This window comes from Scylla paramamosain, chromosome 12 (assembly GCF_035594125.1).
Source record: "Scylla paramamosain isolate STU-SP2022 chromosome 12, ASM3559412v1, whole genome shotgun sequence".
NCBI lineage: Eukaryota > Metazoa > Arthropoda > Malacostraca > Decapoda > Portunidae > Scylla > Scylla paramamosain.
The window spans coordinates 5967501-5995000 of NC_087162.1; the positions used below are offsets into that span (position 1 = coordinate 5967501).

The 27500-nt window shown below is 42.4% G+C and overlaps 1 protein-coding gene across 6 annotated transcripts in view; it reads right to left on the minus strand.

Moving 5' to 3' along the window:
* Positions 1-27500, minus strand: part of LOC135105612 (glutamate [NMDA] receptor subunit 1-like) — a 51080-nt gene that overhangs the window by 2877 nt on the left and 20703 nt on the right. For 3 of the 6 annotated variants that reach the window (XM_064013894.1, XM_064013893.1, XM_064013895.1), the window contains exons 3-20: positions 23454-23649; positions 20049-20174; positions 18706-18834; positions 17773-17961; positions 17232-17332; positions 16516-16689; positions 16188-16304; positions 15348-15516; positions 14484-14549; positions 8063-8164; positions 5657-5897; positions 4861-5018; positions 4397-4527; positions 3545-3648; positions 2401-2549; positions 1791-1948; positions 797-1223; positions 1-629 (exon numbers count right to left, since the gene is read on the minus strand). The exon at positions 1-629 is cut by the window's left edge and continues 2877 nt beyond it. In XM_064013894.1, coding sequence (XP_063869964.1) covers positions 105-629; positions 797-1223; positions 1791-1948; positions 2401-2549; positions 3545-3648; positions 4397-4527; positions 4861-5018; positions 5657-5897; positions 8063-8164; positions 14484-14549; positions 15348-15516; positions 16188-16304; positions 16516-16689; positions 17232-17332; positions 17773-17961; positions 18706-18834; positions 20049-20174; positions 23454-23636 — 3249 coding nt within the window. In that variant the 5' untranslated portion in view covers positions 23637-23649 and the 3' untranslated portion in view covers positions 1-104. The remainder of the gene's footprint in view (positions 630-796; positions 1224-1790; positions 1949-2400; positions 2550-3544; positions 3649-4396; positions 4528-4860; positions 5019-5656; positions 5898-8062; positions 8165-14483; positions 14550-15347; positions 15517-16187; positions 16305-16515; positions 16690-17231; positions 17333-17772; positions 17962-18705; positions 18835-20048; positions 20175-23453; positions 23650-27500) is intronic. The other 3 variants (XM_064013896.1, XM_064013897.1, XM_064013898.1) reach the window with 3 other exon arrangements.

Consider the following 27500-nt stretch of genomic DNA (forward strand, 5'->3'; position numbering starts at 1 on the left):
CCGCCGAGTGGACGTAATGTAGAGGGGAGTGAGTGGTCCTCCCCGCCAGGATCCCCCGCCCCTGTGAGCCTGGCCGCCTCTGATACAGAGGCCGCAGCAGACGCTCACGCCACCAGGTCAGGCGGATCGGGGCCGAACAGGTTCTTGTAGGAAGCGTGCAGCCGCATCGTGTCCACGCCCTTGGGAGGCGGCGGGGGTGGGGGCAAAGCCTCGTCCTGAGCTGAGGAAATGTGCCGTTGCCTTATGTCGTTGCCCCAGCGAGGGGCAGGAGGTGCCGGGGGAACGTCTGGCGGTAAGCCGGGAGGCAAGGGAGGGGCTGAGGGTGCGGGCGGGGGCGGCGGCAGCATCCGTGGCAAGTCAATGATTCCAATGCTTGCTGGTCCACTAACAGCAGCCCCGCCATCAGAGCTGACCGCTATGGCACCTGCCCCCGCCGGTGCCCCCGCCGCTGCCCCTGATGCTGTCCCCGAAGTTGTCCCAGCCCCAGCCCCAGCCCCGTCCCCAGCTCCGGCACCTGCCCCGGACCCAGCTCCGCTCTCCACGTTGACGCATATCACCGAGGGCTCATTGACGCCGTTGGCCTTCAGTCTCCTCTGCATCATCATGGAGGCACGCAGCGTCTTTCTCTTCTGCAGGTGGAAGCAAAACATTACTCAAGACAACACTTTCTCCTCCTCCACGGTAAAAAGAAGAATTGGCTGGTTTGTATTTGTGTTACATCAGTTACCAGCAGACAACTAAACAAGTAACAGCAAAGGTAACTCAAGTATTACAACAGCCAAGCTCTAACACGCACCTCAATGGCTACCCTCCACTTGTCGGCGGCGTGGCGGGCGATCTCCAGGCGCTTCTGCTTCTTGATCTGATGCTTCTTGTAGATGATTTCAATAATGATGAGTCCGATACCGCCAACGATGCCGGCCGCCACCAGGATGAACACGCCAGCCATGTTCTTGAGGCCGAGGGTGGCTGGCGCCTTCTCGTCTGTGTTACAAGTGTCCTCCTGGTTCTGCAGGATCCATCTGTTGTCCAACTCCTCCATGTAGCCGCTCTCGTGGAATTCCAGGATGGCCAGCGTCACCCGGTCTGCCCAGGGGGAGTTCTTCTTGAGGCCGATGCCGTAGCCCGACCTCCCGAAGAGCTCGCCGGCAGTCACCAGCTCACAGTCCTGCGCCGCCTCGTACTCTAAACGCGAGCTGTCCCAGATGAACGCCTTTAGTCTCCTGGAAAGAGAAAAGCATCACTTTATTGGCTTTTATATTTTTTTTCCATGCAATGAATAGTACTTCCTTTCTGCATCCTGCTATTGAACTCTAATTTTTTTTGTTTGACTTAAATAAAATAATAAAAGACAAAACTCATATTCATTCTTCCATCATATCAATTTTGTTCTAAGTGCTTCTGCCACTGTGTAAAACAGGCATACATTCCTGCGACAACTAAAGGTTATGCAAACACAACAGTCCCCACTCCTTCACCCTTTAACAAAACATTTTCCCTCTACGACTTCACACTTTAAAAAACAGTTAAGTATCATCTCGCACTACCACTACCACCACCACCACCACCACCATTCCAACACCATCACTAACCATTGCCACCACTACCGACCATTACAACTACCACCACAGAAAAAAATACATTAAAACAATCCTCTCTGTAGTCAATTAATAACTTGGATTGAAAAGACGAAACACTTCCACCTCTCGACTTGTCATCCGTCCCACAAACACACTGACAACGATGCGGAGAGTGGAGGGAAGTCGAGGAAGTAAGAAGCAGCGACTCACCCGGACTTGACGGCAGTGATAGCGGCCTCAGCGGTGGGGTAGTTGTTGCCTTCCATCGTGCGGTACATGTTACTCAGCTCCACCTGCCGCCTGAAGTACATGTCCACCGAGGAGCCTTTCACCGTCGCGTAGGTAAAGTTCTCCATCGGGTTTCGTAACTAGGGTGAAGACAGGCTGTGTGATTAGTATGACAAAGGACAACAAACAGCAATAGGTTCTTGCTTGGCCAATAGATTGCTGTTCTTATAGATATTACAGATAGGAAACCCATAAAAATCCACTGCAAAGCCGAAGAGTGTAGGCTGAAGGAGTGTCTTTGCTGGAAAAGAGACCACATCACCCATAGGATAAGCAAAAGATTAAGAAATGCAGTTCATAAGGTCATTTATATATATGTATATATGTATACCATTATATGTATACACAGTAAATAAGATCAAGTTTCAAAAATACCCTGAAAATTTGAACTCTTGAATGCAAATACTTTTTTTTTTTCAGTGAATGTCTTTTTTTCCGAGATTTGCGTCCCCTTAAGTATTCCGCCATTATCACCAACATCCTTACCAGCACCGCCCCCCTTCCCTCTCAGCATAACGAGAGGCGTGCTCACCCTGGCGTCGTTGATACCGGTGAGGGAGGTCTGGGGTCGGTCCAGCACGAGGAAGGCCGCCAGGTTGGCAGTGTAAGAGGCGACGATGATCATGGCGAAGCCGGCCCACACCATGCCCAGCACCCTCGCGCTGAAGCTCCGCGGCGTGCCTGCGTGTGCCACGGCGACATTGTACACACACACACATACACACACACACACACACACACACACACACACACACACACACACACTACAAACAAATTAAATACATATCTTTAATTCTCTCTCTCTCTCTCTCTCTCTCTCTCTCTCTCTCTCTCTCTCTCTCTCTCTCTCTCTCTCTCTCTCTCTCTCTCTCTCTCATAACAAGGAAATATCTCAAAATGCGGCAGAACGGGATAACGGAATGGTCAAGAGAGCGACTTCAACAGTTTCATTTTTTCCCCTTACAAGTTCAGCCGCCCACACTGCATCCCGGCCCCCACCGTCCCCACCCCCTCCATTCACTCACACTGACCCCCCCATCCTTTAGACCCCACCACTCTCACAATGCACTCTCCACCACCAGCTCAAATCATTTATTCACTCAGTATCTAGAAAATTCATCGAAAAATAATACAAATTGAGACTCTTGTTTCTGAGATGCATACAAGAGCGCTTCACCTCAATGACTCATTTAATAATACATTCCAGAAAATTCATAATTCAAGTTAACGACATTATAAGGCAATGAAAAGTATGTATATGCCGACAGTCGTGTTTCTAAAATGTTTCAAAAGTGCACTTCATTTCCACTCATTCCACGACTTCATCAAACAGCGTGGCATAATGAATGTTAAGTTAACAAATAATTTCCAAAGTAGGATGGTTATCGACAAACGTCATTCTGAAGAGCCGTTACTGGACAGAACACGCTTCAGTTCAGTGCTTCAGTCTGTGACGCAACATTTACTCTCCTTCAGCAGATGGAAAACCTGAATGTTGTTATCGCATGCATTCCCCTTGACGCTGGAAATCCCACTCCTCATCTCGTCACAAAAACAAATTCTGGTTTCCACTAAACCTTACATTAATTTCACGTTTCTCTTTAACAATGAAACCTTTCCATAAGAGAAACGGGGATCTTTTTTTTTTTTCAGGCAAACAGTAACTGTGGACTAACCTTCACCAATCCCACTGTTGAGCAAAACTCCCCAGGCAAACCATATTGCCGAGGACAGGTTGAGGGCGTCTTCCTCCGTGCCGTCAGTGTTGGCCAGCTTGTACCTGTAACACACACGCACCTCAGTACACACCTTGCCATCAACAGAACACAAGTTGTATTATCATAAGTCCCTCAAGCCCATCTCCTTTCCGTGCCGTCAGTGTTGGTCAGCTTATACCTGTAACACACACACACACACACACACACACACACACACACACACACACACCTTCGTAGACGCACCTTAGTGCACAGCTTGCCCGTCCACACAACACAAGTTGTATTATCATAAGTACCTTAAGCTCATCTCCATTTTGTTTCTGCTGTTGTATCCTGTTTTTGAGTGTTGGGAAGCTGATGTTAAAGGGCGTAGTCGTGAAGAGGCTTGACCAAGGATCGAAACCCTGACAGGACACTCAACGTACACATCTCACTCAGAACATACTGACCACCGTGGTGTGTGGGGAGTTATACTGACCTTGACTGTGCCACCACTGCACCACACGCTTGCTTCTTCAGAAATACTTCAAATACGAGGCTGAACACAAAGTAATGTAAACAGAACCGCCGACAAATCATGTATAGAAGTAAAGAAAAACAATCGATGATATGCTATTTCACAACGACAATGTGGATGTGTTTCATATCAACGAAAATTCTGAAAGCGGAGAAAAAAGGTTTAGAAGAAATCGAGGAATAACAGTGAAGTGAACGGACTCCGACTCAAAAATGTATTATGAAGATTCGAAGATGTCGTTGTAAAGGAAAGACAAGATCTTCCACCATCAGTGACATAATCTCGTGACCTACCTGCCAAAGGGACTGAACCTGTCGAGGAGGTAGAGCACCAGAGCCACCACGTGCACGGACACCATCACCAGGATCCACAGGGTATTGCGAAAGGGCTGCAGGAAGGATACCAGCGTGGAGTAGCGAGGTTGCTGCAAAGGAAGACCGAAGAATGACAGGACGTTCGGAGCAATATCAAAATCACCCAAAGCTATCACCCAAACAGCTCCTTTTGTTAATGGACCATATTCGGGAACATCTCCGCGCCGCACCTCCACTACATATAAAAGTCTCTACATGGTTGCAGTTACACGAACTTTAATGGCGTTCGTATGGTTCTAGTGACAGATTAAGATTTCTACATTAAGAGGAGAAGCAGTCTTGAGAACCCTGCCAATAATTTCTATGGCGCTGGAAAATTGTCGTGATGAGAGAGCAAAGCGGGCTGATAAGGGAGGAGTCCAGTTCGCTTATTTATCACTAACCTTCCTCTCCAAGATGGTGATGCCTTGGTACTTGAAAGGCTTGGAGAACTCGATGACCTGGGCACGTTCCGGATTGATGGTGAGCGGCGCCACTATCATGTCCGCACCGTGGGTCTGATTCACCAGCTGTCCGATCAAGCCGGTCCACTCCTTCTTGCCTGTAACACGGGAGAAAGGGTTGGTGCGCTGGCTTCCATACCGAGCATCAGATAGGACCACAGAGAAGCAGACAGGCAAGATGGGGACAAAGGTGTATGGGATGAATAAATGAGAGAATAATTGAGAGAGAGAGAGAGAGAGAGAGAGAGAGAGAGAGAGAGAGAGAGAGAGAGAGAGAGAGAGAGAGTGTAACAAGAAAAAATATATATACTACACTACACTACACTACACTTTCGCACGCTTAGTAGTGAATAAGTTACTAAGTAGAAGTATGAAATAACAAGGAATCTTTGGGTTAAGCTCGCAACAATGATCGACTGATAATTCTTGGCTTTTAGTGACCTGGCGTGATCTCCCTTCTTCCTTTGTGGCTAATATCGCGAACTGACTGACAACTAAGATCACTAAAACCTCCCCCTCTTTTCCATCATGTGACTGGCGATTAATAAGGAAAAGAATGCAATTGTTATCTGAATAAAAGACGGGATGTCGAATTATACCATACAGAGGATGAGAGAAAAGATGAAGCTAGACAGGGATAGATGATAAAGAGCGAAGATGAAAAACAAAGAGAGTTAAAGTGTGTGGAGTCAATGAGAACGTGACAGAACATGATTTCTGTATTAGAGGACATTACTCTCTTTCATCTGGAGAGAACCAAATTCGCCGTCTGGGGAGAGAGCGAGCTCGAAGGTAAAGTTGATCTTGTTGGCCAGTGTGATGAGCAGGTCGATGCAGTAGCCCGTGCAACAGTACAGGTCTGTGCCTTCACTGGTCGAGTTAAACCAGGGGCACAGCACTCGTCCGCCTCCCAGACACTCCGCCTTGCTCTCAATCTTCTGTGTGGTGACGAAGGGCTTCTCCTCGATGGTCAGCACCTGCAGGAAGTTCACAAAGTCAACACCAACCTTAGGATCATATTCTGAAACACTTCTGCCCGCAGCTCCACTACTTCCAAAGGCTCTAGTTAAAGTGACACAGGTTTTCAAGTCAATTTCTTTTATGATTCTAGTGACAGATTAATAAGATTTCTTTATTATTAACAGGAGAAACGCTCTTGACAACCCAACTAATCATCTCTCTGGCCTCTGAAAATAATCGCGGTGAGACAGCAAAGGGTTTCTGAATATGTGTGTGAGGCATTAAGTCGCGGTGACAACTCTAAGGACAGTATTTATATCATTATTGAGGTTGTCTTTTGCAAGGATGAAGCTCAGGGGAGGGAGTCATTGGTTATGCTGATACGTTTGCTGCAATTATTCCACCACAATGCTGCAGGATATTATAATATTTGTGATTTCAATTGAGGTGTAGGTTGTGTAACTTGATATATGGTGAAAGTACAGTGTGTGTGTGTGTGTGTGTGTGTGTGTGTGTGTGTGTGTGTGTGTGTGTGTGTGTGTGTGTGTGTGTGTGTGTGTGTGTGTGTGTGTGTAAGTAAGTAAGTAAAGGTTTATTGCCCTTAAATTACACATACATTGCTTAATATAAACATACGCAAATGACAATGGCACAGCATGCCAAGCCGAAGCTTTCTGACTGACATGTTGACATATTAATTGATTTTGCGTTTACACTGGCACACAAATTGTCAATATTTACTAAACTAATGTATAAAACAACAACAATTAATGATGATAATAATAATAATTGTGTGTGTGTTGTAAAAGTAGAGGTGGTGGTAGTAGTGGTGGTGGTGGTAGTGTTGCTGCTGCTGCTGCTGTTGCTGCTGGTGCTAGTGCTGGTGCTGATGATGGTTGTATTAGTAGTAGTAGTAGTAGTAGTAGTAGTAGCTGCAGTAGTAGTAGTAGTAGTAGTAACAACAACAGCAACAGCAGCAGCAGCAGCAGCAGCAGCAGTAGTAGTAGTAGTAGTAGTAGTAGAAGTAGTAGTAGTAGTAGTAGTAGTAGTAGTAGTAATGGCAGTAGTAGTAGTAGTAGTAGTAGTAGTAGTAGTAGTAGTAGTAGTAGTAGTAGTAGTAGTAGCAGCAGTAATAGTAGTAGTGGTAGTAGTAGTAGTAGTAGTAGTAGTAGTAGTAGTAGTAGTAGTAGTAGTAGTAGTAGTAGTAGTTGTAGTTGTAGTAGTAGTAGTAGTTTTTGCTGCAGCAGCAGCAGCAGCAGCAGCAGCAGCAGCAGCAGCAGTAGTAGTAGTAGTAGTAGTAGTAGTAGTAGTAGTAGTAGCAGTAGTAGTAGTAGTAGTAGTAATGGCAGTAGTAGTAGTAGTAGTAGTAGTAGTAGTAGTAGTAGTAGCAGCAGCAGTAATAGTAGTAGTGGTAGTAGTAGTAGTAGTAGTAGTAGTAGTAGTAGTAGTAGTAGTAGTAGTAGTAGTAGTAGTAGTAGTAGTAGTTGTAGTTGTAGTAGTAGTAGTAGTTTTTGTTTTTGTTGTTGTAGTATTAGCAATAATTGGTAGTAATAGTTTGTAGGAGAAATAGCAGCAACAGCAACAGCATCAGTAGCAGCAGCAGCAGCAGCAGCAGCAGCAGCAGCAGCAGTAGTAGTAGTAGTAGTAGCAGCAGTAGTAATAGTAGTAGTAGTAGTAGTAGTAGTAGTAGTAGTAGTAGTAGTAGTAGTAGTAGTAGTAGTAATAGCAGCAGCAGCAGCAGCAGCAGCAGCAGCAGCAGCAGAAATAGTAGTAGTAGTAGTAGTAGTAGTAGTAGTAGTAGTAGTAGTAGTAGTAGTAGTAGTAGTAGTAGTAGTAGTAGTAGTAGTAGTTAAGGCAGCAATAGCAGTATTAGTAATAGTAGTATAGGGCGAGGACTAGAATGAGACCAACGAAAACGAAGCCACAAACAAAACAAAACAAAAAAATAAACGAAGACAAAGAGCGGGAACGTGAAGAGGGAAGGAAAGGAAAGCGATGAAATCATCCACAGATAGATTACAAAAGAATTACAAAACACAACTAACAGCATCAGATCCTTGTATGGCATCCCAAAGTTGCGTGACTACACTACTCTACATTAACAGGCATTGGAAGTGATACGATAGTACAGAAAGGAAGGAGCAGAAGACAGGCAGCAGGAATGAAAGTGGGGCTGACGCACCTTCAGTCTGGTGGGGATCATGTAGCCCTGAGGCTTGGTGGTGGTGTTGCCGCACCACACGATGGCGTTCTCGTTGATCACCAGCGTCATGGACTCCTTGGTCTAATGGCAGGTCAGGCAGGGTCAGTGGGAGGGTCGCCACGGGATGGTGGGGGGGAGAGAGAGGCAGGACTACGCTAACCAAACTAACAACAAGACTTCATTCCTCCGCTCTCTTGACCCGCCACACTAACATAACCACTAAAAGTTCAAACTAGATCAACAAAGCAGCATAGAAAGCCTTATGTATATTATATATATATTGAGAGTGTGATAGTAAAGGTATGGGTGAGAGGGTGGGGGACTGAGGGAAGGGGAAAATAAGGTGTGAGGGAGACACGATAACTTGTGGAAGTGTAAACCAACCAACCAAAGTTACCGATGCATTCACAACATGGCTTGCAGGCACTAGTAGTAATATATGGATCCAAGAGGCTATTCATATATATATATATATATATATATATATATATATATATATATATATATATATATATATATATATATATATATATATATATATATATATATATATATATATATATATATATATATATATATATAACTGAAGAATGCGGAGTGCTATCTGGAACCATTCATTCATTATAGTAACTCAGCATTCACCGCAAGCAATGTAAAGTCAACGGCCATTTTAGCATCAAGTAATTATCTTCCATTGTTGCAGTTGTACTAATAGTTGTTGTTGTTTATTCGCGGCCTCGAGGCGATGGGTGACAGTGAGGGAGTAGCACGCTCGGGGTAATCTGCACCTCAAGTATACAGACTAGTTACATGTTAGAGTGTATACTTTGGTCTGTACCGCCATCTAGCTTGAACTGGTGATACATACGAGTATTTCCACGGCAAACATGGAATTACATACAGTACAGTAATGGCTGTCAGACTTGCCCGGGCTACATTTTTAATGTGAAAGCTTCCCTCGTCCACAGTCACGAACAAAATATAGTATTGATAAGAAGAACTTTTAGTAACTTCAAAAAAATACAAAAAAAGTAATTCTCCAGAAAATATTAAGATTATATGCATATGAAACAATACTCGAGGGAAACTTTATGCTGAGCATGATTATTATAAATATTATTTTCATTCTTATTTACTTTTCAAAATCTATGTCTATTATAAGGATGAATGTTAAAATGACTATATTATAGCTGTCAATGAACGTGAAGGTGTGGAAGAGTTGGTTCATGAGCGGAGCTTTCCGTCAGGCAGGAATGCACCACGAGGCGTGCTCGTGAGTGCTAGCACTACTGATGGGAAGATAACCAAACCAAAACCTGGACTGTTTCAGTGACAAATCATAAGGACAGTTCACGGTGCACAGTTCTAGGTTTACTACAAGGTTAGGGAGGAATGTTTGTATAGAAGAAATATTTGCAAGCTTTTAGCTCATTCTATGAAATACAATTTCCTTCTTCCCCTCTCCTCTAACTTCTTTCCAAGCACTGATTATGTTGACTGTTGACTCACACACCATAAGTATGAACTTTATGAGCAAGATGAGTGAGCGTGACTCATCACAGGCCAGACTGACTCCCGGCCGCTAGGACTTGGCCGCCGCGACCTTCGCCACTCGTCTTATACAATGGTATAAACATTGAACTGTGTGCCACTGTGATGGTGGTGGTGGTAGTGGTGGTGATTATGATATTATGATGATGACGACGATGGTGGTAGTGATTATGATGATGATCATGATGATCATCATCATGATCATCATGATGATCATCATGATGATCATGGTGGTGGTGCTTATAGTGATTATTCTAATGATGATGATGATATAATAATAATAATAATAATAATAATAATAATAATAATAATAATAATAATAATAATAGTATTAAATTGTTAGTACTTGAAATTTATTGGAATAGAACGTGAGTCTCAGTATCATGAAGCTGGTATTCGCAGAATGCAATGAAAAAGAGCAAATTAAACCAGCAAATGTGATGAAGATCACTAACAGTGTGTGTGTGTGTGTGTGTGTGTGTGTGTGTGTGTGTGTGTGTGTGCACATAAAATAAATAAATAAATAAATATATATATATATATATATATATATATATATATATATATATATATATATATATATATATATATATATATATATATATATATATATATATATATATATATATATATATATATATATATACTCTCTTTTAGGCAGACGTGGTTAAAGGTAAGAGCGACCTCTGTATTGTTCAGTTTTTAGTTGTATTTTTCTATTTGCCATTCGTTGGTGGTATTCTTGATGATTCATCAAGTCATCAAGAATACCACCAACAAATGGCACTCCAGCGCCGAACATCCACGCCCACAAGATAAAATCAAGCTATTATACAAGAACCACTTGTCCACAGAATATAAGGCGGATACAGAGGCCATCAAGAACATAATGAAGAGAAACGTCAAACCAACAAACGCAGATCAAGCCACATATTACAATACCCAGAAAACATCCCAAGTCTTCATAAAAAACAAAAATGCAAAACCTAATACGTCTCTACAGGTAGCTGGTGTCGTCTACAAGCACAAATGCACTGCTGAGGACTGTGGACCTTCATCCTACATTGGGATGACGACAACTACGGTGTCGAGGAGACTGACCTGCCATCTACAAACCGGAGCCATCAAGGAACACTACCACACCCGCCAAATCATAGAGAATGGCACCACCATCATACACAGAGAACAGGACCAAAGAAGACTGAAGATACTAGAAGTCCTCTACATGGAAGAAACATCGCCTTCAATAAATTCTCAAGTCAGAGACCTACAAATCCTGCCCACAAGAAAGCGCAGGACGGAGGCTGAAACAACGGCGCTCGACAAATAGGAAGCGTCCGGCAGCAAGATGGCGCCCCGCCAACAAGAAGCGCCCGTCACCCCACCACCAAGCAGCACGATCTCCCCCCACCCCCCACCCTGCATATATATATAGGTGCTCCCCCACACAGAGCATCATTAGCCTCAAGATGTTCCAAGAGGTACAAAACGTCGCTGATACTACAAATTTTGGAAAGATCCTCGGAGCCCTACCACTCGCAGAAAAAGAATTAATCAGACGAATAGAAAAATACAACCAAAAAGTGAACAGTGCAGAGGTTGCTCTTGCCTTTAACCACTTCTACCTGAAAGAGAATATTCTTCCTGGCTACACCAAGAGAAATATTATATATATATATATATATATATATATATATATATATATATATATATATATATATATATATATATATATATATATATATATATATATATATATATATGTGTGTGTGTGTGTGTGTGTGTGTGTGTGTGTGTGTGTGTGTGTGTGTGTGTGTGTGTGTGTGTGTGTGTGTATGTGTGTGTGTGTGTGTGTGTGTGTGTGTGTGTGTGTGTGTGTGTGTGTGTGTGTGTGTGTGTGTGTGTGTGTGTGTGTGTAGAAAGGGCTGAAAGGCTAAGTACATAAGATTTACATCTTTAACAGAAACACTTGTTAGTTTAAACAACTTATTACAATTAACTTAAGAAAAGATTTATGGCACCCATTTATGAGAAAAAATTGGCACCTCCAATTTAACTCATTGTCGTTACATTTTAAGGCTGTTTTAACAACTTGTCATGAGATAAAAATAAATGGGTAAAATCAAATGGTGAACCAGACATGCAAGATGCCTTTCAGGGATGAACATAAGGGGGAGTGGGAAGCTACAACGTGCATGGAGAGGGACACGATCCATTCTGGGACGTCATGGCTAGCGGTCCACGATGCAAACAGTACAGGAGGGTCATCCCGAAGTGCAGGCTGCAGGCAAGACTACAGAAAGCCACTACTGAAAATGGTCACGCGAGAAAAGTGCTGCAAAAAATGGCATTAATTAAGGACTTCGACCTTTTCATTATGCGTCGATAATAAGGCGACAAACAACCAGTGACACAACTCCTGCAGCGGCGGAGCGGAGCACAGACAGCCATGCAACCACACTGCCACCAACACCAGTCCGGAAGATACCACAAGACAAGCTGAGCATCACACCCCGAAGAGTTCACGAGACTGAGGCACTGAGGCAGGGAGGAGGAGAAGGAGCAAGGACGGGAGGTAGCAGCAAGGTCGGGCAGCAGCAGCAAGCAGGGCACGGGGATGAGAACCACTGGAGCCACACTCGCCCGCGTCGCCACACCACGAGGCTGGACTCTGGTGTGGCTCCAGCTCCCGACGGTCAATTCTACATAGCGTGAAGAGGGCGTGACTCCCGCACTGGGCTCCCGTGACTCGACTCCTTCACCCACAAAGATGAGCCACCCTCGCTCACCATACATTGTAATGCTGACAAAACTAATTTTTTTTTTGTATCTCTCGTATATTCCCAGCATGCACAAGACTTGTATCATTGAACTATTCCTACCAAGCAGTGATATATCAGCCAATTCATCCTCTGGTATAGTGTGTCATTCCCCAGAAGAGGTATATATATAGTATAAGTAGATAAGGAGAGACAGAGTTCCCGGCGGCATGACAGACAGATGGGTGGAGTGTGACTGGTCAGTATATAAGTAAACTGCATGCAGCAAAAAAGACAGATGCAGTCCGTGTAATACTATAATGCCTCACTTTGACCAGGCTTTGTGTTTGCTTTTTGTTTGGTTTTCATCAATTATCATACAGACGTTACCCTCTCGTGCCCTTCTGTCCTCCTGCTCATATGTGTCTATCTGTGTGCTTCTCTATATTTGTCTGTCTGTTTTCATTGCTGTCAGTCTTTTTGCCTATATATGTTCTGTTTGTCTCCTTGTTCGTTTCTCTCTCTCTCTCTCTCTCTCTCTCTCTCTCTCTCTCTCTCTCTCTCTCTCTCTCTGAGGTATCACCACTACTTTTTTTCGTATAGTTGTCACAGTTACCGTTAATAATGAAAATAAAAAAATAAAATAAAGTAAACGAAGATCAAAAAGCAAGTCGTCTACAGGTCACACTTGCCTCTCACTCATCCAGGCTGGGCAGGAAATACCCCCGGGTCTCCCTACACAAGCACACCACCACACTCCTTCCTGAGGCCGCCCAGGCACCACTCTCTCACACACCCACAGGAGCACAGGTGGACACGAAGGGTAAGTCTCTGGAGAGTCACAAGCTAGTGGTTCAGAGGCAAACATCAGCATGACGCTACAGTTTAATCCTCCACACAGGGAAAGACCATCAATAGTGAGCCAGATCATAAATTTTGGAACCACCACTCCCTATGACCACTTCCACTGTCTCATCATCTGGTGTTAAGGGGCAGGAGGACCACTAGAGTGCAGCAGCGGCGGCGGCGGCGGCAGCAACAGGCTTACACGAGCAATCTTTGGTCTGAGCAGGAGGGAGGGGGCAAGATGGGGAAATGTCGCATTGTAGCTATTCTGAATTTCACCAACGCCTCAAGAGCCAAGCCAGGTCTATCTCCGCATACCGCGGCGCGGCGCTCCCTTACCATCCACAAGGGCCACAGGGTTAATGGCACCACCCAGGAGTCTTTGCCTCCAGCCGTCGGGCACCTGCCCAGGGACAAAGTGAACGACACGCAAGGGTGTGCGTTGAGGGGGATCTTCAGGGCAGCGTAATCGTGACCCTCCAGCGTGAGCCCCAGGCCCTCCTTGAGTAGCACGTTTGTGCTGTGTTGAGGTCACAGTAACCATGAAGCATCTCATCACATCGATAAGAGTTACTTTTAAATTTTTTACTCCACTAAACGAAATGTTTACTCACTAACGATCCAAGTGCACACACACCGAGGGTCTTACGGGATAAAAAATAATGTTACCATTATAAAAAATATTAGCACATTATGTAGAATTTTTGTTCAGTTAACATCCTTCAAAACAAATCAAGAAAACTGTGATAAAAAGTAACTTTTTAATCAGAAATGAACTCTTAAATTTACAGATTAAAAGTTATTCAATGTTACAAAGGGAAGTTTGTCCACCTGTCTCTAGTGTCAGCCAGAGATCCCCCCCCAGCCAGAGTGTGCGTTCATTTATTTCCTTGGGTGACGTCCAGGCGAGGTAAGGCTCGTCCTGGTGGGCCAGGCAGCCTGTGTGCCGCCATGGGAGGCGGCAGCCGCTGCGTCAGGCAATGCTCATTGCCCCTCACACTGAAGGAGGCCTTGACACTCCTGTGTAGCCAGTGTGCTGCACCGTGACGCAGCGCTGTGCTGCTCACTGTTACCACACTCTCAAGGTGCACAGCGTTGTGACGTTGGGTTAAAAACGCTTTTTTTTTTTTTAAGTATGACCCCAGTTATTATGTGAACAAATATTCTTATGTACATTTTTGGAGGTCAATATTGCCCTAAAGTGTCCCATCTTGCCCCGTGGCTGTAGGAAAAACCTGGGTTACCTGCGACTGCGGGGTGGTGGAGCCAATGGTCTTCCCACCCTCCTCTTTCCCTGCACTGCGAGGCGGCTGCGAGAGAACAGGGACACTTAACCAAGCAAGCAGACTGACTGACCACCGCCTCCACTCACTTCCAGTGGGGTGTCCTCAGCTAACACTCTCCACCTCCTAACATTATCACTTCTGCCATGTGTCAAGTAGTGTCCGCGCACCTGAGGGAGGTAGCCATTCCTCACAGGCTCCTCGAACGGTGATCATGTATGAGGACTTCATGATTATTCTTAACCTACACGTTCTCGCTGAGATGAAGGGATTATGTCAGCAAAACCTGCACCTTGTCTCGCTACGTCTACGGGAAAGTGTACCTATATAACACTAAGTGTTGTATAGAAAGGGGAAATAACATATTATTTACTTCATCCCACCAGAGATCTTGAACTGTCTCCTATCCGTACATAAGAAGTGAATGATGTGCATGAGCCGCGTCCCGCCCCGAGAGGTGCGCCTGGTCTCCTCAGGTGTGTGGCCGAGGAGGGGGCGGCACCTGCATCACCTACACCACACTGACATAAAATGAAAGGCTGCCTAGGAGAGTCTACAGCGGCACACACGCCACACAGCGATGATTACCAAGGACAGTATCAGTCTACTGTGCACAAAAACACAGATACAAAGACACATCCATGATCTGGGAGAGTACACACCGACCGGTACTCAAACAAATAATAATGATGGTGATAATAATAATAATAATAATAATAATAATAATAATAATAATAATAATAATAATAATAATAATAATAATAATAACAATAATAATGCCATAAGTATATATAGGTGTAAATAAACAGTAGAGACTAATGGTACCTTGTTATATTTGTATTGGCCGACCCGTATGTGTTCCTTCCTCAGGAGGCCCGTCCTGTTCACCTCCTGGATGTTGATGACGTCATACTCGGCGTTGATTCGGTCGCCGTTCTCATCGAAGGCGACCTTACCCGTGAGGCCATTCTTGAGCACCTGTTCCAAGATGTACCTGTGCGGGGGGAAGGAAGGTGAGTCACTTCCCGCCACAGCAACCGACGATGATTTTTCTCCATGATTTCCTCCAACCGGCCGCTTTGTGATCGTGATGTTGTAGAGTAAAACGATATTAAAAAAAAAAATCAATAAATAATCGAACTCCCTGTACCCAGCTCTCTTTGCAGTGGTGATGACTCTTAAAGCAACACACAAGCAGAGTTTACAGTCATCCTCCAACATTATGAAAGGTATGTGGGAGCTTAAGGTCGTGTGTGTTATCTAAAATGTTTAAAAAGGGAGAACTTCATGGGATACATTTGGCAGCACCTTGTCCAGTGTCCTTCATTATGGTTAACGTAACATATATGCCCGTATTCAGAAATGCTTTGCTTTCTCACCAAGACCACTTTCAAAGGCTGCAGAGGTGGTTTACCGGAGTCTCACGAGCGTTTCTCCTGTTAGTAATATATAAATCCTGTTAATCTGTCACTAGAACCATAAAAACATCCTTAAAAACCTGTGTAACTTCAACTAAAGCCTTTTGAAAGTAGGGGGAGATACGGCGCAGAGGTGTTTCGGAATACGGTCCTGAGTCTGGCTTAGGGATCACTGGGGGGGAGGGTTGCATTGTGTGTCGGGAGGGTGAGGAGAGCGAGGCGGCAACAGACTGGCGCTAGTACTCACTGGAAGAGTTTCTTGCCAGTTTCCCAGGAGCCCCTCGTGTCATTACAGTCCTTGGGCGGAGGCTGCGTCGAGTTCTTTTCCTCCCGCAGCTTCTTCAGGGCCATCGCCAGCACGTACCTGTCCAAACAAAACACATGACGAACACACACACACACACACACACACACACACACACACACACACACACACACACACACACACACACACACACATGCACGAAAACTTTCCTATTCTTTACCACCTCCAAGTCTCCCATATTCACAGTCACGCAGGTACAGAAGGCAAGGATAGACACCTACAGTAAATACGTAGACACTCAGGTGCTCACAGGCTGTCGGTGATGTGGGCGTCCTCGTCGGAAGCGTTGACTAGTTTGAGGCCGATGGCACCAGGGGGCACGTGGCTGGCGCTGAGGGCTTGCTCCGTCACCACCCACACGTAGCCCAGCCCCGTCATGTTCATGTAGCTGGCGTCGTGAAAGATGGTGCCAGCGTCCTCTTTGCTGCAGCGCCGATGAGGGACCACGAGTGGAAGGGAGAGAGAGGGAAGGGTGTTATGGGATGTAGTAGTAGTAGTAGTAGTAGTAGTAGTAGTAGTAGTAGTAGTAATAGTAGTAGTAGAAGTGTTAGTAGCAGCAGTAGCAGTAGCAGTACATATAAATAGAAGTAGTAATATCACAATATCCTCACACTTGTAGATAATTCGTTAGTCGACAACTTTACAAATAAATACATGAGTTACAATAAAGATACATAAAATAAAATTAAATAAGAGTTTTTCCATATTTTCACCAGAGGATGGTGGTTTGATGAAGCAAAACTCCTTACTCCCCTTGCCTCAAGACGTAAACATGACGGAGAAAGAGAGAAGAATGCGTAGGTAACACAAGAAAGGCCACAGGTCACGGAAACAAGTGGATAAAACAAAAAATATCCAGAGAAACACATCCTGCAGCGCAGAGTTCACAGGAGCTCGAAGGAAACCAAAGCAAGGAAGTGAGGTGAAAGTTAAGGAAGAGTCTCTGTGAAGGTGGAAGTAACTTACTTGGCGTAGAGGAGGATGACTCTTGCTGATGCCTCCCTCATTTCCTTGAGTTTGTCCACGAAGGAGTTGAGTCCGGGCTCGAACTCTATCACGTTTTCTAACTGCAAGGGACGTCACAGAGAATGGACCAAGGTCAAATAAAGGCAAGGGTCACATGTAGTAATATCAAAATGTAGCACGCCAAAGTTAATTTATGGGAAATATACTCAGTAATTTAGTTACTTAGAAATATGTTTTAAAATGTCATTAAACTTGTATTTAATTTTCAAGCTACAGTCATGTTGATGAATTAAATGTCAAAACTGGCATGGAATATATATATATATATATATATATATATATATATATATATATATATATATATATATATATATATATATATATATATATATATATATATATATATATATACAGAGAGAGAGAGAGAGAGAGAGAGAGGATAGATAATTCCATAGATAGCTACATAAATAGATACACACACACACACACACACACACACACACACACACACACACACACACACACACACACAGAGACACACCTTAATATCTTTGTCGTCTTCGTGACTTTGAGCTTGGTTTTGGAAGCGAGTGAGGAGCGCACGTCCGTCCGTGTCCGAGGAGTGTACGAAGACCACCTGTTGGTACTGGAAGGTCTTGAGCAGCTCCACCCACACGTCGGCCTGATGGCTGTACGGCGGCACGGTGCGGAGGAAGGAGACGTGGATATTCTGCAACGTAACAGACAGTAAGTGGAAGGTAAAGCCTGTGAGTGTTAACAGTACCTAATATTCTACAGATTAATGAAAGGCGCATTGAAGGTAGAGGGACAAAAAGACAGGAGATGAAACTATGTGAATGTTAATAATACCTAACATTCTGCTACGTAATAGACCGTAAGTGGAAGGTAAAGTATATGAGTATTAACAGTATTTAATATTCTGAAGAGTAATAGACAGTAAGTGGATAAATAAGTGGAGTGAGTATGGTAAATGGAGTACTACTGTTAAAGGGACAAAAAGACAAGAGATGAAAATATGTACATGAGGTGAGTGTTAACAGTACCTAATATTCTGTGAAGTAATACGTAGATGGTGAGTGGAAGGTACAGGGACAAAAAGACAGGAAACTAAATTACCCATGGATGAGTGTTGACAGAAGCTAATATTTTCTTTCTCTCTTTTGTTTTTATAGTGATAGACAAGGTTTATAAAATGCTAATGTTACTCTGCCTTTGCTTTTTGATGGGAGATTTTTTTTCTTTACTATTATGTTCTCTCTCTCTCTCTCTCTCTCTCTCTCTCTCTCTCTCTCTCTCTCTCTCTCTCTCTCTCTCTCTCTCTCTCTCTCTCTCTCTCTCTCTCTCTCTTTGGGCCATCACCACTATACTATTTTTTTCTCTTTCTCACTTATGCCTCAGTCATCGTTAATAATGAAAAGAAAGGAAAATTAAGAAATATAAAAACGTTGTCTACCTTGTCAGAGAAAGCAGAGTCCCTCGAGGAGATGCCGATGACGGGGATGTGGTAGAAGCCGCTGGTGTAGGAGACAGCCGCCGGGGAGAGGTCGCCATTCAGAGGGTGGGACACTATTACCGCATACACCTATGTTGGGGAGGAGAGGGGGGGGGCAGGGTGTGTTAGCAGAGGGGATGGTGGGTGGCGAGATATTTTATAAGGTAAGATAATTGGTGTTGAATGTATCTGCAAGTGGTTGTGGTTGTTGTGGTTGGTTGGTGCGGTTGGTGGTGATTCAAAATGTACGATAATTTGTGTTGAATGTGTTAGCAGCGGTGGTTGTGGGTGGCGGTGATGCTTTTAAAGGGTACGATAATTGGTGTTGAATGTGTATCTGTAAGTGATTGTTGTGGTCGGTGGCGATTCAAAATGTACGATGATAGTTTGTGTTGAATATAATTAAATAGCGGGGATAGAAAATGTACTCGTATAGTGATTGGAAATAATGAAAAAAAAAAGTAAGGAATACGTAGAGACCCAACAGAGAAAACGTGAGATGTAAAAGAAAAAAGTTGTGAAACAGAATTAAACTTAAAAAAAAAAGGCAAGTATATCAGACTATGCTTAAAAAATTGTAATAATTAAACAAGACGAAAAACAAATAAAAGTAATAAGTAAAAAAAAGAAATATGCAAAGGGAAAGAAAAGAGAAACTGAAGGACAAAATACATAATATACGGATAAGGAAAATTATCAGATGAAGAGAAAAAAAAAAGATGAAAGATAACTTAGAAGAGGATGAATTACGTTAAAGAAAAAAATAAGAAAAACAACAATATAGTTCGTTAGACTTTCCGATCTGGATAAAAAAAAAAAAAAAGATAACTTGGAAGACAAATTACGTTATACGAGACGGGGGAAAAAAATATCAAAAAAAAAAAAAAGGAAGATAACTTACAAGAGGACAGATTATGTTAAAGAAAACGAATTACGTAAAAAAAAAAAGACGAAAAAAAATAAACGAAGAAAAAAGAGGGAAGATAACTTGGAAGAGGGAGAGATTTTGTGTTACTAATAACATGAGAACATCAGAAAATAAGTGAAGTTGCAAGAAGCCATCAGGCCTACACGTGGCATGAAACATATCTACAGATTTCTACCTACCATCCCGATCATAAATTTGTCTGATCTTCTTATAAAGCTTCTTAATGATTCAGCACTAACAACTTGATTACTGAGTCCATTCCATTCATCTATCACTCTATTTGTAAACCAATTTCTTCCCTTCACATATCTAACTTTTTTTTTTTTTTTCAAACTTGAACCCATTATTTCTTACTGGTACAATTGGCTGAACTCACCGATCTGGAGACGAGCTGCTTGCACACCTCGAGGGCGGTGCGGATAGGGTTGGAGTCCATGAGCATTGTCACTTCATGGAGAGTCGTGTTCGCGTCCACGTAGGTCCTGTTGTCGTTGATCTGCTGCTGGCGACGAGGCAGAGTAACACTTGAACATAACACAGGCACTGGGCAATGGATCAGATGATGTTTGCCCGTGACACAAGGGCGTGGTGATGCCAGGGCGTTGTGGTAAAATGCATGTGGTAATGGATGAGGTGCTGTTTGTACGTGATAAAAGTGCATGGTAATTTCTAAGATAATGTTTGTGAAAAAAGGATGTGACAATGGGGAAGATAATATCTGTACGTTTCAGAAGGACGTGGTAATTGATAAGACGATGTTTGTACGTGAAAAAAGGATGTGGCACTGAACAAAGGGATGTCTGTACCTGATGAAAGGGCGTGCCAATGGACAAGAAGATTTCGTAAGCGATAATTGGTAAGATGATGTTTGTACGTGATGAAAAGGACGTGGCAGTGTGTAGGGAAAAACATGTGGTCGTGACAGGACATGGTGACTGGCAAGGGGACATGTGAACGTGACAAGAATAAGTAGGATGTGACATGAGGATATAGCATGACATAATGGGAGTGAGAGGCAAAGTAACATGGGGTGTGGCATAGAGGCGTGATAAATAGTAAGATGGCACCTCAATGCAATCTTGGATACGACTATAGTAGAAATAAGTGGATAAATAAAAAAAATAATAATAAAATAATAAAACACTGCTACTAAAAGAGAAAATATAGATAAATAAGATCACTTAGAGTCAATGCAATTTGTTGTATTACTTAGTCTATCATTTGAATTGCATATTACAAACGCGCTCAAAAGGCCAAAGTGAATTATATGTTGTGTGTACTAAACGTAAAAGTAATGATCCTATCATATCTTTAAATCTGTCATTTAGATTCAGAAAAAAAAAATTGAAATACTACACTAAAAAATACAAAAGCACAGACACCAATTAATTTTCCAAGTTTCTCTCTCTCTCTCTCTCTCTCTCTCTCTCTCTCTCTCTCTCTCTCTCTCTCTCTCTCTCTCTCTCTCTCTCTCTCTCTCTCTCTCTCTCTCTCTCTCTCTCTCTATATATATATATATATATATATATATATATATATATATATATATATATATATATATATATATATATATATATATATATGAACTACAAAACAATCAAAGTTAAATATAAATTATCAAACCCAAGTCACATCTGTCAACATATTTCTGTTTCAACAAAGGGAAGGTGTCTATAAAAGGGATCTGTTGGGGAGGCATAAGCCACTTCAAGTCCCCTTCATTATAACACGAGGAGAGGGAAAGGAAGCGCTAACATAGACGTGACACAGAGGAAGGTGGCAGGACTGGTCTTCATAGGGACGCGGCGATAGGCAGGACAAGCGTTGGGTGAGAGTGAACAAGGGATGTATCGGTGTTAACTTGTAGTGAACCAGTTGGGTGCTGAAGGAAAGATGAATAAGAAATGTGCTCATGTTCGAATTAGTATCTTAATAAAAATTATATAAGTGTTTCTGCTAATGAGTGTCTAATTAAGGATGTTACAATGTATTCTCGTTCATAAGTATCCTAATAGGGATGTTATCAAGTGTTCCTGTTCATCAGTCTTCTAATAAGGACCTGTTATCATATGTTCTTTTTAATGAGTCTCCTAAGTAGATGAATGGGTGTGTAGTGAACGTGCATGTCTTACTAATTGTTATTAAGTGTTAATGAGATGTCCAGTACTGATGGAAGAATCAGGTGGTACAGAAAGGACGAGTAATGGGTGTGTTCGTGCGTATGGGTGGCCTTAACAGTGATGGATAAGGCAGGTGATGAAGGAAGGATGAATGAGAAATGAGTTAGTTGATGAATGTCTGAAGTGTTAATGTCCTGAAAAATTGACAGTGTGTTTCTGTTATTTAGTGTCTTAATTGTTAATGAATGGTAGTGTCCTAAGTGTTAAGAAGTGTCGTAAGTGAGTGTTAGAAGTCCCAAGATAGTGCTGGAATAAGTTATAGTTAATGAATGTTGAGTTAGGTTAGGTTAAATTAGGTAAAGTTAGGTTTGGTTGGGTTAGGTTAAGTTAAGTTTGGTTAGGTTAAGTTAGGTTAGATTAAGTTAGGTGAGGTGGTAATAAATATCTTGAAGAACTGATAGTGTGCTTCTCATATTAAGTATCCATAGTGTCAATGACTCATAAATCCCATGGTAGTTCAGGAGTAAGTTTACTTCCACATGATAGAAGAATAATCAATGCAGTTATGAATCTCCCTTATCAAATGTCTATAAGCCTCCATTTTCCTTTAACTTGGTCAGCTTCTATAAATACTAAGGTTCTCTTCTAGGTTGCTTCCAGAAAGAAAAGTCCACGTTCCTGACAGTTCTTCCGCATACACACGCGCGCGCACACACACACACACACACACACACACACACACACACACACACACACACACACACACACACACACACGCATACACAGGCAAAAAGTTATGATGTCCCAGAAAAAAGTCTCTTTCCAACCTGTACTGGTAAAAAAAAAAAAAAAATAGGTGAAGGATAAAAGAAAGAAGGGTAAAAAGAGGACAGGTTTCGAGGAAGCACGACTCCCTATCAGCACCTTCTTCCTCCTCCCCTTTCTCTCTCTCTCTCTCTCTCTCTCTCTCTCTCTCTCTCTCTCTCTCTCTCTCTCTCTCTCTCTCTCCTCATTTCTTAGTCTTCCTCCTCTCCTACCTTAATACAAAACACAGGCATTTGCATTGTGATTGTCTTGTAGAGCTATTACACACACACACACACACACACACACACACACACACACACACACACACACACACACACACACACACACACACACACTGTGCACATAAATATATACAGTAAAGAAAATAGCAAGAAATAACAAAAATAAATAAACAGACCTCAAAATTAATGACATGAAGTGTATAATTTATCTTTTTCTCGTTATATAATAAGTACCACCGTTACTTCCATGCAAAAACAAAAAGGAAAAAGGAAAAAAAATGAAAGGAAAATTTAAATGAGCAAGAAAATAAATAAGAGGAGAGGAAAAAACCCATACACAAAAGATAAAAAGTAAAACAAAACCATACACAAAAAGACAAAAAAGGAGAGGAAAATCCAAACACAAAAAAAAAAAGACAAAAGGAAAGAAAAAAATCCACACACACGAAAAAGACAAAAAAAAAAAGAAAGGAAAAGAAAATGCAAGCACGCAAAAAAAGACAAAAGTAAACAAAGATCCATACAAAAACATAAGAAAAAAATTAATAAAGTAAAAGAAAATCCATACAAACAAAACAAACAAAAGAAGCAAAACAAGCAAAAGCCTCTTACCGATATGGTCTGCTTGAAGTGGTCGTGTGACTTATTGTTGGAAAGGATGCCGCCTATGTTGAACTGGTTTGCATCTGGGGCCTCGGAAGGGTTCGAGCCCCGCACCGGAGCCAGCAAACCCGCCACCACCACCACCACCACCACCGACACCACCACCGCCACTACCCCCGCCACCCGCGCCATCACCTCATGTCTTCTGTTGGGGGAGGCAAGGATGAGTGTCTTGATGCTTCAAATTCAAAGGCTCTTCTATCGTGCATCTTACTTGTTATAATACACTCCCTTATAAAAAAAAATAAATAAATAAATAAATAAATAATAGTAATCATGCTACTATCCACGGTTTTTTTTTTTTTTTTTTTTTTTTGCTACTATTCAAATGTCGAATTACCCTTTACTACGATTACCTTATCACACACTGTAGTTATGCTATTACCTATGGTGTTGAATTGTCACCTGCCGAACTGTGAGTCGTATACATAACATATCACCCTACACCATCAAGGAATTTCATCATAAGTGAGGGAGAGACTTGCAGAACGAAGATATATGAACTCCCCTACTAGAGCTTCACTGTATCAAGAAAAAAAAAAATAAGGATAAGAGACATCTGGATTATTCACTTTTAACACAACCAAAGGCTCATTCGTTGGCAGTGTTCTCAAGTGTGGCCAAATAACAGGGCAGCAGGTGACGCCTCGGACACAAACAAGTGCTGTGTGGTGCTCGTAATGTGACGATGGGCCTTATAAGATGATCTGGTGACTTCTCATTTTTCCCTGAGATAATAGGAAAAAAATGGCTACATAGCTTAAGCCTTTCACTGCGAAATGCAACAATTCACGGCACTAAAAGCAATGTAAGGATTCTTTATAAGCAACTATAAGAAAGAAGGGCATAAAAAAGAATAGATTTTGCAATTTCTATCCGGCACAATGTTTGGAGGTGGGTGTAGAACAAGAAAAGATGTTTCAGTGTGGTTGGTGATGAAGGAAAAGTGTGATAAATACAAGTGGAAGGGCTAAACTAAAACTCCAGTTTAAAATTTCAGAACGTTTACGAAAAGCATCGGTCACCAAATAAGGTACGAGGTTAGACGCCCTGGGATGTCTCATGCACGTCAGACTCCTTCTGTGAATATACTGTAGCTATTTTCTTGAAGCATTTACACAGCGAGGAGGAAAAGAACTTAGTCTTCACGTATTATACCCAATGACATAACAATGTGTAATCAAAACAAAATCAAATCTGCTGCCTCTCTCGAGCGCAAAAGACCATCATAATAACCATCACAACACACCAGAAAGGCGGCTGCGGAGTCACTGAATTAAATCACAACACGATGAACGACTCCTCTGTTCCTATGTTCTTATCGCCTATCAAGTATAAGTCTACACGAGTCAATCAGTAACTAAACAACGCACATCACAGCCAGGAAGTATTATTCATTCAATCACAGCAGCGTGGGTCTGATCTAGTGAGTGCCACGTCGGTAACTAAAGATCTTAACAGTACTACCTTTGCTACACGATAAAGAAATGTGGACACGGCACGACACGTCACCAGAGTTCAAGGAATGGCTACCTGGGAGTGGTGAAGAAGGAAGGACAGACAGACAGAACTAGATGGGACGATGAGATAAGAAGTTTTGCTGGGGTGACCTGGAGAAGTTTAGGGGAGGCCTTTCTTTATCCTGCAGTGATTCGAGCAGCCTGACGATGACGATAATAATGAGGAAGAGGAGGATAATGATGATGATGATCTTGTATAACCTGTAGCAGAGAAGGCCTCCCCTAACCCTAACGTTACGTGAATCATTGTCGTCAATAAGTGTGGCGTCGGCAGCATCGCCTGACTGCCTCCTTTCTTTCTCATTCTTGGTAACGTTTCCTGTAGGTACTCGTGTTCCGAGCTGGCAGTCTTCCAACCCCTGGCTTCACTACCGCCCTGCAGCCTCCTCGCCTCCCCGCGGCCCTCACCACCAGCCCCTAACATGATGCTGTACGACAAAAGCTTCACCCAAACCTCCTCCATTTATTTCAGTCATCTGCTGTCCTTCTATTCCAGGTCACACCACCACAACTTTTAATCTTATCTCTCCTTCTGATTCTGTCTCTGTCATAGTTTTTTTTTTTTTTTGCACTGTTACCAGGTTGTCATTCTGTTACTGGAAAAGTTCATCTGTAATCCATCATAAAATAAGGAAGGAGAATAATAATAATAACAACAACAACAACAACAACAACAACAACAACAACAACAAAAACAACAACAATACTACTACTACTACTAATAATAATAATAAACTAACCTAACTGTTTTTCTTTATTAACCTAATTTAAACTAACTCATTTAACTGTTTTCTTTGTTAACCTAACCTAATATAACTATTTTTCTTTGTTAGCCTAACGAACTCATTTAACTGATTTTTCTTTGTTATTCTCTTTATTTATTGTTTCCATGATAGACAATTCCCCACAACAGCAGGTATATACACAAAAAGAAAAAAAAAGAGGCCACGAAGGAGTGACTGATACGCAGCATTCTCAGTGTGGATGAAGAATAATACGTACCACTATTCCCGCCTATTATCCAAACTTACATAAGATAAAGTCCAGACACAGTTAAAACAGAAAATTATATATCCACAAAAAAACATCTGTAACACTATCTTCCCCACTATGAAAGCTCAAAATGGCACCGTTCAAACATGCAAGATCACAAACACTCACGCAGTAAAGGTCCTTATTCTTGAACCATTTCGCCGCTTCACCTCAGCTACTCTCAATTAGCTCTCGTGGAGGTCATTAAGAGTTCTCAAGACAAAGGAGATTTCATCATTCCAGTGATAATTAAAGAAAAAGGACTAATTATATGTCGTCAATTGGGAGAAATACCAGTGAGAATCTGACCAATCATCATCGTGGCCTAAAGATATAGTCCTTGTAGGAAGAAAAAAAAAAGTTTCAAAATAGGGGCCACATTTCCTCCCTGACTTAGAAGCAGATCAGTCACCCTTACTGTCTCTTGCGTCGAAGAATGTGGCGTTATAAGGTAGAAGGGACTATAAGGGCAGGATGTTCGAGTAACCTTAGAATAGAGAGAAAACAAAGATATAAAGAGGTGGAGATTCTTAATACTACCGGCTGGACTTTTAACTGACTAAGGCCCGTATTCAGAAACGCTTTGTTCTCTCACCACGACTATTTTCAAAGGCAACAGAGATGACTAGCCAGACTCTCAAGAGTGTTTCTCCTGTTCATCTGTCACTACAACCGTAAAAAAAGAATAAATAAATAAACAAATAAATAAATTCAAAACACGTGTCACTTGAACTAGAGCCTTTTGAAAGTAGTGGTGGTGAGGCACATAAGTATTTCAGAATACTGGTCATGCTCATACAAGAACACGGAGAACAAAGACTGACATCGCCATAACGAAGCAGAACACTCTAACCCTGACAGGCTAAAGACTCCCACCACACGGTTACTGAATCAGGAAGGAGGTGCTACATGCCTTATTTCCACCCCCTCCCAACTCCCTCTTTTGAAGCCACCACTTTTATCATGGCCAGTTACTTGTTTCCCACACGGCAGTAAGACAAAGATGAGGAACCTAAACAAAAACAGGTGAAAAAATGCAACTGAAAATGTAAAAGAAAAAGCGCAGTCAGTCGATAATCAATCTTCATAATCTTCACACAGACTATGATTAATAAAATTCTTGATGTTCATATTTAAATGGCCATAGCAGCAGAGAGATGATGACTGGGAAGAGGGAAGGTTGGTCTGTAGCCAGTCATTGCTGTCCACATGTACATTAAAGAACCAGAAGTATTGAGTGCTCGAGTGTTTCCCGAGGAGTCATGCCTTCCTTCATAATGAGTCACAGATCAGCTTCGTGAGTCTGTAGTGGAAAAGAAGGTCGTCTTATGATTAGTAACTCACCAGAAGGGTAAATACCACACTAACCAAAATTTTCGGAGCGCTCTCTACACCTCAACACACGCAAGTGAGGCCCGAACATGACAGCCCGACTCGTCAAACA